The sequence below is a fragment of the Peromyscus californicus genome, unplaced genomic scaffold (genome assembly GCF_007827085.1).
Source record: "Peromyscus californicus insignis strain IS unplaced genomic scaffold, ASM782708v3 Scaffold_17__1_contigs__length_78620276, whole genome shotgun sequence".
Classification (NCBI taxonomy): Eukaryota; Metazoa; Chordata; class Mammalia; order Rodentia; family Cricetidae; genus Peromyscus; species Peromyscus californicus.
In genome coordinates this window covers 51,081,503-51,094,200 of record NW_026294469.1, presented here as the reverse complement: position 1 = coordinate 51,094,200, position 12,698 = coordinate 51,081,503, and the positions used below count along the sequence as shown (strand labels likewise).

The 12,698-nt window shown below is 39.1% G+C and overlaps 1 protein-coding gene across 4 annotated transcripts in view; it reads left to right on the top strand.

Annotated features, from left to right (window-relative positions):
- Fbxo38 (F-box protein 38) overlaps nt 1–12,698 on the top strand; it is a 47,546-nt gene that overhangs the window by 16,930 nt on the left and 17,918 nt on the right. For all 4 annotated transcript variants that reach the window (XM_052742286.1, XM_052742288.1, XM_052742285.1 and 1 more), the window contains 7 exons: nt 27–164; nt 1,232–1,369; nt 3,695–3,788; nt 5,046–5,176; nt 9,045–9,215; nt 10,781–10,923; nt 11,739–11,952. In XM_052742286.1, coding sequence (XP_052598246.1) covers nt 27–164; nt 1,232–1,369; nt 3,695–3,788; nt 5,046–5,176; nt 9,045–9,215; nt 10,781–10,923; nt 11,739–11,952 — 1,029 coding nt within the window. The remainder of the gene's footprint in view (nt 1–26; nt 165–1,231; nt 1,370–3,694; nt 3,789–5,045; nt 5,177–9,044; nt 9,216–10,780; nt 10,924–11,738; nt 11,953–12,698) is intronic.

The window sequence follows — 12,698 nt, the reverse complement described above, 5'->3', positions numbered from 1 at the left end:
TTGTCACGATCTGTTCTTTTGTTCAGGGGTCAATGTTCCTGAAATTCCCTGCATCCCGATGCTAAGGCACCTATACATGAAGTGGGTGAGACTCACTAAGCCACAGCCGTTTAAAGATTTCCTTTGCATCAGCTTGAGAACCTTTGTCATGAGGAACTGTGCAGGTAATACTATATAGTTATGCTTGAATTAAGCATCTGCTATTCTGAAAATGTCTTGGCAAGCTCTACATTTGTACTGAAAATATGTTTTTGCTGTCTGCATTTGTGAATGAAGCATATCTTTTGTTTTGTGTACAGTAGAAACATAATCAACCTTGGCGAAAAACAAAAAACTATAGACTATCTTGTGTTTTATGAAAGCTCAGGTTTCAGTCCATTGGATTGTTTTAACAGATTTCAGTTTTTTTAGTCTGTGGTTTCCTAAGCATTGGAAAGTTATTCCACCTTAAGCTGTCTTTTATGGTGTTACTCAACTGAACAGAGCCCTTAGTACCCAGTCTGCTGTTGGCATTTGAGGTGTGTTTACCCTTCCACAGACTCCTTTCTGACCCTCTTTGTGGTCACATCTGCATGTTTACTGCTTCCACAGACATGCAGTTTCCTCTGAGGTCACCTTATGTTACTCTTTTCTTACTCCGAGACACTTGTGTCTTTTCGGCTTATGCATGTTCTTCAGGGTCCACTTTTCCTGACATACCTCTCTCTTTCTTCCTTTTTATTGAGTGTAGTATGCCTTACTTTGGTACTTTATATATTTGACCTTTTTATCCTTTTGGAATTATTTATATGCTGTCTCTCCTTTGGAAATCTTTTAATAGATAAGGCTGTTGCTTTTGGGGGGTCTTTCCTAGAGTTCAACACACTACTAGACACAAAGAGATGCTGAGATGATAGAGACACTCATTTGAGTGAAGGATCGAATTTTCTTCTTGAAATTTTTTTCCCATTTTTTATTTTGAAATGAAAATTATTGAGACTTAAGTGTATTTACAAAACATACTGTAGATCTTGACATTGTTTTTGAAAGATTCTTGTGCTCAATAAGTGTATGGTTAGCAGACTAGCCCTTTGACTTAGTAAAGCATGGAGCACTGACAGCCAGCCACCAATAGTCTATCACTTTTTAACACAGAGGGCTTATAGATTACTCATTTTACTTGCTGGTTGGAAAAATTCATCTTTGAAAAGAATTTATTACATTAAGATTTGCTGTTGTTTATTTTTTCCAGGACCGACAAATTCCTTGAAATATGTGCCCTTGGTAACAGGTCTGGCATCTGCCCGGAACTTGGAACACTTGGAAATGGTTCGAGTTCCTTTCCTGGGCGGTCTCATCCAACATGTGGTTGAAGACAGTTGGAGATCAGGTATTCGTTTCCCTTAGTTAGAAAGCAGTTTTGAAAATTAGCTTTTATTTCTTTTAGGCTTTATTTAGTAGCCTCTTACTTTTAAAAAAAAATAATGCTTAAAAAAATAATGCTTACATAATTGTCTTTGCTTTCTTTATGGTGTGTTTGATGGTGATACACGTCCATGAGCATAGGCTAATATTCTTTGCCTTTTTATGCATTTTAAACCCTGAGAGAAATAGAAGGGTGATAAGACTAGTTTTCTGGTTTGTTATTTGTTACTTGGTAACTAGATAATATCTTCTGTTATATTTGAGCCCTTTCTTAGAACTGCTGACCCAATTCCATTGCCCTTTTAGGAGAGATACTCTATGATGTGGACATCTCAGGCCTCTAAAAGAGCTCAGGCTATAGTGATGCTGATGTGTCTGGTATTTATTATTACAGTGTATAGAAGTTTTTCATGTTTGGACCTGGACATTAGATTCATCTGTCAGATGACAACTCTTGAAAACAAAAATACTCACCCTTAACATCCCTTAGCTGCAGGACAGAAGGACCTAACAGAATGCTAATCATTTCATTGCTAAGGAAAAAAATTGACCTAGATAATTAGTAACTAAAAGTAGAAATGTAGTTAATATAAATTATTAATAAAGTAAGATGGAAAAGAAAGTAAAATGAAAAAAATACTACAGTGGAAAATCCTCCAGTGACATTGATAACATATAGAAGTGGTTAACACTGCTAACGCATATTGAAGACATTTTGTCACCTAGTCAAGTCTGTGATGAGTTCCCTGCATTGCAATAAATCTTAGATGGGAATAGGCTCCCTCCAGGTCACCATCATTACTTTCATTTTATTTTAATGATAAAGAAGATCACAGTGTCCATCCATTAGAGAGAAGGCCTGAGGACAGCGGACAGGCATAATCTCAAAAGACTTGATTAAGAGTGAAAAGGCAATCTATATGCAGAGTGGAAAGAACTCCTGAGTGTAAGTCTCTAACAGTTTGCTTGCAGTAAGAATATATAAGGAATTTTTGAAATTAAGAAAAAAGCAGGCATTCTAGTTGAAAAAATGGAAAGGACTAATAACAAAAGCCTTCACATAGGAGTTTATCCATCCGACGGATCAACACGAAAAAAATGATGAAATTTCACAAGACTTAGGAAGCACAAATTAAAGCTATAGTGTGACATGACACACAAGCATTGAGATCTGACTAATATGGAGGACAGTAGTGTTGGTCAGGTTGTGCACCAGCAAGACAGTGCTGAGAGTGGAAGTTAATAGAAGCACGTAGAAATGTTGGTAGACATCATCTGCTAACATTGACCATACATATAAGCTTTAAACCCAACAGAAAAGAATACTTGTTACTCAGAAATACACGTGAGATTATTTATAGAAGCACTGTTGCTAATAGACCCCCAATTGGGATAGCCCAGACACTGATCGTCCATAGGATAGATAATTAAAATGTGACATAGTCACATGCTGTTCTGCACAATGCAAAGGAGCAAACTGAGAGCTAGCAACAGCAATGTAGATGAGTCACATGGCAGAGTCAAAGAGTCCAGATGCAAAAGTGTATATGCATGGTGATTTTGTGTTCAAGCAAAATTCATTGATCTATACATTAATGATTTTTGTCTGCTGCCCTTCCCTTTTGGTATGTAATACACCTTTTAGAAACAAAATATAGGAGAGATGTCTCTGTGGGTAAAGTGTTTGCTACATGAACAAGCTGGACCTGCCCCAATATGCAGGCTTATGTCACACAAGCAACATGCATCTGTAACCCCAGTACTAGGAGGCAGAGGCAGGCAGGTGAATGGCCAGCCCATGGAGCGCAATGGTAAATTCTAGTTTCACTGAAAGATTTTGTCTTAAAGCATAAGGTGAAGAGAAATAAAGGAACCTCTGGCTACCACATGGCTGTGTGCACCAGTACAAACACATACACAATTAATGAATGACAACAAAATTTGAAAAGACACATGAAAATGAATTGAAGTAGTGCTGTCATATTCCATGATACACTGGAGGTTCAGGATTTGGCCAGGAAACATCAGTCCTTCTTTACTTCTCTCGTGGGTTTCCAGCATTTTCTTTGTCTTAAGGCTTGAATTGTCAGATGCTCGAAGTGTGTTTTCAGGATGAGTATCTGTTTGGGGAAATAGCTACTAGGAATAATTCACCTTGAGGTGATTTGGTTGCAGAAACAAAACGTTCACTTGTATAAACAAGTAATTATTTCTACGGCACGTATAACTCCTTTACCGAAAGTACTGAGGTAAGGGAGACGCTCCTTTTTGTTCTTTTTCCTTTACCCAGGTGGTTTTAGGAACCTGCACACTATTGTTTTAGGGGCGTGCAAGAATGCCCTTGAAGTGGATCTCGGTTACCTCATCATCACTGCCGCCCGTAGGTATGTTTTGTCTTCACCTTATGGTTGTTGTTCTAGAATTAGAAGCTTTAGAAAACTTTGGGGCTAATGTAGCTGTAAATATTCGTATATAAAATTTGATCATGCTCATTTGGATTTCAAATACAAAGGGACCACTTAAGTAGCAGATGGTTTGTCTTCACGTTTCTCTGATTTTAGCCATTTGAACTGCATTCTAGGGAGGTCAGCCCTAGAAGGGCATATGATATCATTGCACAGGAGAGCAGTGCCTGAGTGTAGCATGAATAAAAGTTGGTGGCCCTCTCTGGAACCATTCCTCATCTGTACTTGGTCTTCCGAATTGTTTAGTTGATGATTAACTTTCTATTCAGAAACCTCTCTTGGCTTTTGCAGTGTTGAACCACCATAACTTTAATATGTCTTCATATCACTTCATATCACCTTTGCTATTTCCCACCTCTCAGAGATCTACCTCTACTAACATTTTTATATTTTCCTTGAGTTCCAGCTTATTAAAAGTTGTTTTTACCAGTAGAATGTTAATTATGAATAAAATAAAACAAAACTGTTTGTTAGTATTTTTATGTACCACAGAAGCGTATCTTTATTAAAATGAAGCATTAACACTATCATAAGAAAAATGTCAGAGATACTTTTGTCTGATGCCAAATATATTCTGTTATACTTTTTGTTTTTATTACGCTCCCATGTGTGTGTGTGTGTGTGTGTGTGTGTGTGTGTGAGAGAGAGAGAGAGAGAGAGAGAGAGAGAGAGAGAGAGAGAGAGAGAGAGAGAGAGATGTGAAAGTCAGAGGACAAAACATTGGGTAGTCAGTTCCTACCTTCCATTTTGGGTTCTTCAGATTTGAACTCGGGTAACTCAGGTCTGCATGGGGCCTGCATAGCAAATGCTCCCACTGAGCTGAGCCATCTACCAGCTCGATACTCTCTCCTTGCTCATGCTTAAGGAAGTTCTTAGGGAAGAAATAAAAGGTTCTTGGGCAGGTTCTAGGATTCTTACTATATGGTTTATTGTTACTAACCCCATAGCTATATTGTACTGCCTAATATGAGGCTGCACTTGAAAACAGAAATCTCATGGGTTTTGTTTGGTTGATTTTTGTTTGTTTGTTTGTTTTTGTTATCGTTTATTTTTTAATGGAAAGAGGGAAAAGCTCTTGATATCTACAATAACTTTAGTAAAATTATAAACTTGTTTCCGAGCTCTGTTATCAGGAGGAATCTAATTTGGTGTTTTAACATGTTTTTCTGTTTGTAGGTTGCATGAAGTTCGCATCCAGCCTTCTTTAACCAAAGATGGTGTCTTTTCTGCCCTAAAAATGGCAGAATTGGAGTTCCCCCAGTTTGAAACCCTTCATCTGGGATACGTAGATGAGTTCTTGCTGCAGAGTAAGACATCCTGTTTTCTTCCCTGGATTTGCTGTGGAAACATGCTTGATAGACTGAGCTCTGGGTATTGTGTGCCTTTGTTCTCTTGAACGTAAGCTAGCCTGATGTCTAAGTGCTTGCATGTCCTGGAGCAGAATTGTCTTATTTAGACTTTGATGTATTTACTTCCTCTCCCCTATGGCCTCTGGGGTTAGCATGCTATTGGGAATGCAGTGATTAACACTAAGCCAAGAAAATCATTATCTGGGTTTGCAGTTGATCCACTCCACTGTCCACATTTCTTCTCCAGTTCTGCTTCATTTTTTCACAGAATGTCACTCTTAGTTCCATTTGTTAAATTTGACCTGTCACATTTCTTGAAGCTTTTGATGGTCTCCTCAGATGAGGTCCCATTTTTTTGCTCATATTTTGCATTTCCATAATAAGCCTGCTGAGATTCTGAACTTTGCAGATACTGTGAGCACACAGTGGTTAGTATCCGTTTGATGGTAATTGCTGCTGGCTTGATAACATTTGGGTATGCATTTACAATTAGGAACTCATCCCTTGGGGTTGAATTTAAGTCAGTCAAATTCATTTTTCAAACTGTTTTCCCATGTAAGAGTGAAGAAAATTTCCACCAACATATTTTTATTTTATTAAGAATTAATTTGTAACCGGGTGGTGGTGGCGCACGCCTGTAATCCCAGCACTCGGGAGGCAGAGCCACGCAGATCTCTGAGTTTGAGGCCAGCCTAGTCTATAGAGTGAGATCCAGGACAGGCATCAAAACTGCACAGAGAAACCCTGTTTTGAACCCCCCCCCACCAAAAAAAAAAAAAAGAATTAATTTGTTTCTCATTCTTGAACATCTTGTACTAGATGGTTTTTTTTGTTTGTTTCCTTCGGATCTACTTTGCATTACAGAACATAAAAAGTTATAAATACTATGCATCAAGACAGCCTAGGTCAAACCATAGGACAGTCCTGGGCAAAAAAAAAAAAGACTCCCTTCCTTGTTCATTTCAGTGTATGTCACAGCAGTAGCAATTGAGCTTTTGTTTATTTCTTTTCTTTCTTCATCGTTGAGGTTCATTCTCACTAGTATGAGTGCAAAGTTCTTTTTTAAAAAAAAAAATCAAAACACCCATTTCTAGACAATGCTGGAACTGCTTTTAATCTGTGTAGCTTGGAAACTCTCTCAGGTTTTATCAGCATAGCATTAGGAGGCTAAGAATGGTTTCATAGAAAATGAATTCTTTCCTTGTTATGAAAGAAGCTGCTATACTCTTTTTTGTAGCATCTGTGTCCAGATGCCCTCACCTCAGAATCTGGTCTTTTTAAAAGCCCGTAACTTAGCAACTTCCCTGCCTTCCAGGGGCCACTTTGGCTCTACTGAAGGATTGGGTTAAAATCCCCTTGCCAGGGTTAGGCGGGTATTTCCTGTGACTATACCAGTTGCTCTCCTATGTGTTTCTTCCCCCTCACCACACATTTTCAGTAGGATGTAAATACGACTTCACTACCATTAGTTCCTACTTTAAAGCAATTTGTTTCAGTTTTTATCATATTTAATAGGCTCTTAGTGTTGGCCTTTTCACAAGGCCATCCCTTAGACTGTTCAACCTGTCCATATATGGACTCTGCTTCTCTAAAGATTGCTAGGGATTCTGTTTCAGGATAAGTGTTAGGTGCCCTTTGAGAGACCATCTTAAAGTGGGATCAAAACTAGTGAGCTATCTCAATGGGTACAGTTTGCCAGGCAAGCATGAGGACCTGAGTTCGGATCCCGAGAACGCACATAAAGCTGGATGTGGTAACACACATCTTGGAATCCCTGCTGTAATGCCAGCTTTCCTTTGGCAAGGTGGGAGCTGGAGACAGGAGAGTCCCTGGATATTCTTAGGACAACTCCTTGGCCTTGCATCAGGGAATAAGAGACCTTTCTTAAATAATGTGGAAGACAAGGACCTAGAGCAGGGATTGTCCTCTGACCTCCACATGAGCACATGGCACACAAAGGTCACTGCTCACTCTTGTTATTCCTCTTGGTCTGCCTTCTTAGTAATTCACATCTGGAAGCAGGAAGGTGATGGAGTGGTACCCTCTTGGAAAACCGGAGTCACTTTCTTTGTCTGGCAAAATAGATTAATAGAAACATCACCTTTGTCCTCTCTCACTTATTAAAATTGGTAGTACCAATTTTTTTTTTTTGCTGGTGCTGTGTATTAGGAATAAAGATGGCTGGATTCACTGACCCAAGGAATACTCGGAGAAGGATTCTTTGTTTACATGGATTTGTTATCTCAGAGCTTTATGCGAAGGTGATCAGGATGTAACAGTCAGTAATATAGACTTAAATTTTAGAACTCTAGTGAGAGATGCAATTGAGACTTGCCTGTTGTTAGCCATGAAATTTTATAAGATACTTTAATACCTCCCCTACTTTTCTCTTGAATGGCTCTGAGGAGATGTTGAAAAAATGATAGATACAGCCAAGTTTGGTGGTACACACCTGTAATCCTTGCACTTGGAAGCTGCAGGAAGGATAATCAGGAATTTAAGGTCATCCTTGCTACATTCAAGTTAGATACCACCCTAGGCAACATGAGACCGTCTCAAAAAAAAGCAAAAAGATAAATACATTTATAGCAATCTCTAATACTTGAGGTGTTTATGTAGAAAGTAGTTTTTAACCTTTAGCTGCCCTGTAAGCTAAAAAAAAAGAAAAGGGACAGAAATTAATTCCTGGTGATGCCATGAGGATTTTAAGAATCTTGGCTAATAGAAAAACTTCAGAGTAATGGGTTGCACTAAAGGCCGAGCATGCATTTGTCACTATGTGGACAGCACTTATAAATAGGATCAGTTCAAGATTTCGTTCGTCATACAAGAATAAGCAGTCTTGAAAAAGTTCAAAGAGCAGCGAGGAGGTTGAAGTTTAGTATAGTGTAAGATGACTTCTGCAAGAAATACCAGCAAGTCCTCAAGTTGTACAGTAATAGAAAGTATGAACTATATGGAAAATAAAGTTGGTAGAAGTTGAGTAGATTGATTGGTTAACACACATTCCAAGCAAAATAATATACATTGCTCTATTGTTCCAAACCAGTTTGATCAAGAGCAACTGAGTTTTTAAAGTTTTTTTTGTAGAGTTGTTCAGTTAATTTAAAAGACTAGGGTATGTGTCTGTGTGTCTGTTGTCTGTGTGTGTGTGTCTCTTAGATCCCTAGTACTACCTTACACACTGAGGATACAATTTAATTAACCAAAACATCCTTCAGAGAGCTCTTATGTTTAAGTTAACTGTCCTGGAGAGTGGGGACCAGCCATATGGAGGAGAGAATGATGATATGCAAGAGATGGAGTGTGGTTGCCAGTGGCATGATGTAGGATAACTTAACCACCCCCAAACCCCACCTCAGATTGTGACCTGGCCAGTGGCATGTGTCTGAGTTAGAATCCAGTTCTGGGTCGACACCTCTTCACCTATATTATGGACTCCAAAGTGAAATCTGATCCTAGTTTTCCATGGCCACACCAGACTTCAAAAACTTGTTCCTTATACCACAAGAGTTCCATTTTTGTGATTTTTCATTGTAAAAAAGTAAAATGTTATAGTTGTATGAACCAATACATCTCTAAGTTAGTTTTTTTCCTCTTTCTAAAGAGTTGAATATTATTTACTTCCTATTAGCTGTCCCTTGACTTTTAACACAAGTTTTTGTTTGGATGAGAATGCTCCCATACATTCAGAACACTGACTTTAAACTTGAAGCCAGTTTGCTAATGACCACAGATGGAACAGAACAATTTAATCACATAGAATGATACAGAGTTGGCAACTCTCTGTGACACTGAGACTTTCTTTGAAATTGATTTCTTCTAGGCAGAATGGCTAATGCAGATTTGGTGAAGTATGGTTTGGCTGACGTGGTAGAAAATCCTGGTATCATCACTGATATAGGAATGAAGGCAGTCAATGAAGTTTTTTCCTGTATCAAATATCTAGCAATTTATAACTGTCCTCATCTACACAACCCATACAATTGGATCTCAGGTACTATAAACTTGGAAATAGCACTATGTTTTCTGGTAGTAAAATATGTCTTTTTATGTGATATGATTATATTCTTAATGTAGATATTTTATATACATGTATTTTAGGTGGATTGTTCATACAAGTTTTGAGAACCATTATTCAATGAGTTGGAAATATGTTCAGTGCCCTTTCAATTTTTAAAGCTCTTAGCTTAGAAATTTGCACTGTCCCAGTTACAGACTTAAGTGCCCTGATCTTCACATAAACTAAGAGTCACTGCCCAGAACCTAGGATATTACTGTTAGTTCCTCTGAGCATTTCCTTCAAGGTGCACATCATCTGAAAGGGAAAAATGGGGGCATAGTTTTAAAAGCCTTACTTATGTGACTCATTAGACACTAAACCTGAAGTGAAAGCTTTTGTTGCCCAGAAGTCCTATTCCGTTTCAACCTCTCCTGCCTGTTACCCCATTTCAAACATAGAAGTGACTTTGTACTTATGGCACAAGTTCATCTTCTCTGAAAAAGTAATGCTATTTGTGTATTTGAAAAGCCTTTCTCTGTTTGTATTCTCAAGGCTTTAGTAGAGTACCAGTTAGAGGATGAGGTTTTTTTTTGTGATATCTACTTTAACCAAATACCCTTGCAAATACCTACTGAACCCTTGGCCTCTACTGTCAGAACAGTTGCCAAGGGTCTGTACCTCCTTGCAGAACTGCCCTCAGGACTGTTCAGTGCTCTCGAGCCTCTTCTGAGATGGCGGGCCAGAATGGCCATACCTCACCTATCAGTGGCCCAGATGAACCAACGTGTTACTGGAAATTAGGAATTTTAGGATATAGCAGGTATAGCTCACTTTTAAAAAATAACATTTATTGGGTTTTTGGTTTGTTTTTCTTAAATACAGAAGAGTATAAAGAAGAAAACAAAAAATGGCTTATAATCCCATCACTCAGAACTCCTGTTAACACTTAAATTAAAGTAATACATGCACTTGATAAATTTCAGACAGTACAGAAAGGTACAAAATGAAAAGTCTCCTCTTCTCAAGGTAACCATCATCAACAGTTTCTTATATATTCTTCTGGACAAATTATTTTGTGCATATTACAGCCTATACCTATATAGCATTTAAAGTGATTTCTAGTCGGAAGGATCTTCCTATGTGTACACTGTCCTGTGCCTACTAGTTTTCATACTAAGTATGTTCAGGAGAGCGCTCCATCTCAGCAAACCTTAGTTCTCCTCATTCTGTCAAAGTAGGTGCATCTGTTTGGCTAAGTGAATGTGCCATGCTTGCTTACCCAGTGTCCTGTTGCTGAAAGGCATGTAGGCTAATGAGAGACATTTCCATCAGGGCCACCTTAGTGTGACATCAGTGTTTCCTGGGCCATGTGTTTCTCACAGGGAAATCGGCTGTGGAAACATCCTAATAGGGAGTCGTCAAGTCTTAAAGACCATGAAATAAAGGAAAAGTTACTCAAAGAAAAAAGATTGGAAAGACTTTTGTCATCTGTAGCAGAAATCCATCAGTTACATGGTGGACAGTGCTGAATAAACGCTCTGCCATGTTGTTTCCAACAGACCACTCTAGATGGACCCGACTAGTTGATATCAACCTCGTTCGGTGCCATGCTTTGAAGCTGGATTCTTTTGGCCAGTTTGTTGAATTATTGCCCAGCCTGGAGTTCATTTCCCTGGACCAGATGTTCCGTGAGCCACCCAAGGTAAACCACAGTTGAGAGAAGTTTTTAGGTTTTTTGTTTTGTTTTGTTTTTTTCAATCTGTCTTGATACGGGGAAGAAAGCAAAACAAGCTGTGATTTTTCTTTCTTCTTAGTATTATGCTGTTAGAGTTGTATTTGTACAACTTCATCTTCAGTGAAGGCATAACGTTTGTAACAGTGGATGGCCTCTTGTTATCAGTGAGTAGTAAGGGTGTTCAGAGAAGGGAAAGGAAAACCAAGGATGCTTCCTGGTTTGTAAATTAAAGAGGTAAGGTGGAGGAGAAGCTAGAACAGAGGCCTTTCCCAGAGCACTTAGAAATTAGTCTATAGGAGCTCAAGTCTAAGGAGTAGGAATTCACTTTGGATGTGTTTTCTTTGTTGCCATCTCCTAATGAGTTATATCATGAACAATCTGAGATTGCCCAGTTGTACAAAATGTTGTTTTAAAACTACCTCACCAGTCGAACTCTCCTCATGGCAGTCTGCTGCTGGGGTTTTCTTCTCACTGTTGAAACAGTGGGTAAAACTTCGGACTTGAGGTCACAGAATCTGTTTTCAGTTCCCAGCTAAACCACTTAGCAGTCATGTGCTGTCACACATCCCCAGTATGCATCTGACACGTGTAAATCGGGCTAGTGATGCTTTATCTTGCTTGAAGTATTGTGAGCCTTGAATGAGATCTTTTATACATATTTGAAAGCATTTCTTAAGGTGCACTTTTAAATATTAGTACTTATGTAAAGATGAAATGAAAGGTTATTAATGAGGTATTCTGTACCAACCCATATTAATAACACATGGTTTGTTTTTGCCTAGGGCTGTGCTCGAGTTGGTCTGAGTGCAGGAACTGGAATTGGGGTTTCCTCAGCACTTGTTAGCAACCAGAATTCCAACAATGACAATGATAATAATGCTCAAAACAATAATGCCAACATCCATGACAATAATCACCATCCCCCAGATGACTCGGATGAGGAGAATGACTTCCGTCCGGACCTGCAGCCAGGAGAGCAGCAGTTTGCCGCTGATGGTAACCCAGACCTCTCCTGAGCTCCAGACACAAAGGAGTCTGCTCTGGTTTCTCTGATCCTGTCCTGTTCTTTTTCTCTTGTTTGAGCTTGTCATTCCTTGTCCACACAGAATTCAGAGTGAGGGAAGGACTGGTAGATACTGGGAATTAGGGTACATTGATAGCATTAGAGGATTTATCTCCAAAACTTCTAGCAAAATAGCCTCTCAAACTACTTAGATTAAAAAGGAAATGAGTATTAAGTACATGCATGGACAAGTTTCACATACTTTTTTTTTTTTTTTCGAGACAGGGTTTCTCTGTGTAGCTTTTGCGCCTTTCCTGGATCTCGCTCTGTAGACCAGGCTGGCCTCGAACTCAACAGAGATCCGCCTGCCTCTTGCCTCCCAAGTGCTGGGATTAAAGGCGTGCGCCACCACCACCCGGCTACATACTTTTAATCTGTAAATCTTCACAACTTTCTAGCAGATAAAGTATATGAGCTAATTCCAACCTACGAAATTTCAGCTCTGTAATTACCCGGGCAGTTCTTTACTAGTTGTTGAAGCCATGTACTAACAGGTTCCACTCCATACCCTCTGCTAACCCATGTACTTACAGGTTCCACTCCGTACCCTCTGCTAACCCATGTACTAACAGGTTCCACTCCATACCCTCTGCTAACCCATGTACTAGCAGGTTCCATTCCGCACCCTCTGCTAACGCATGTACTAACAGGTTCCACTCCATACCCTCTGCTAACCCAT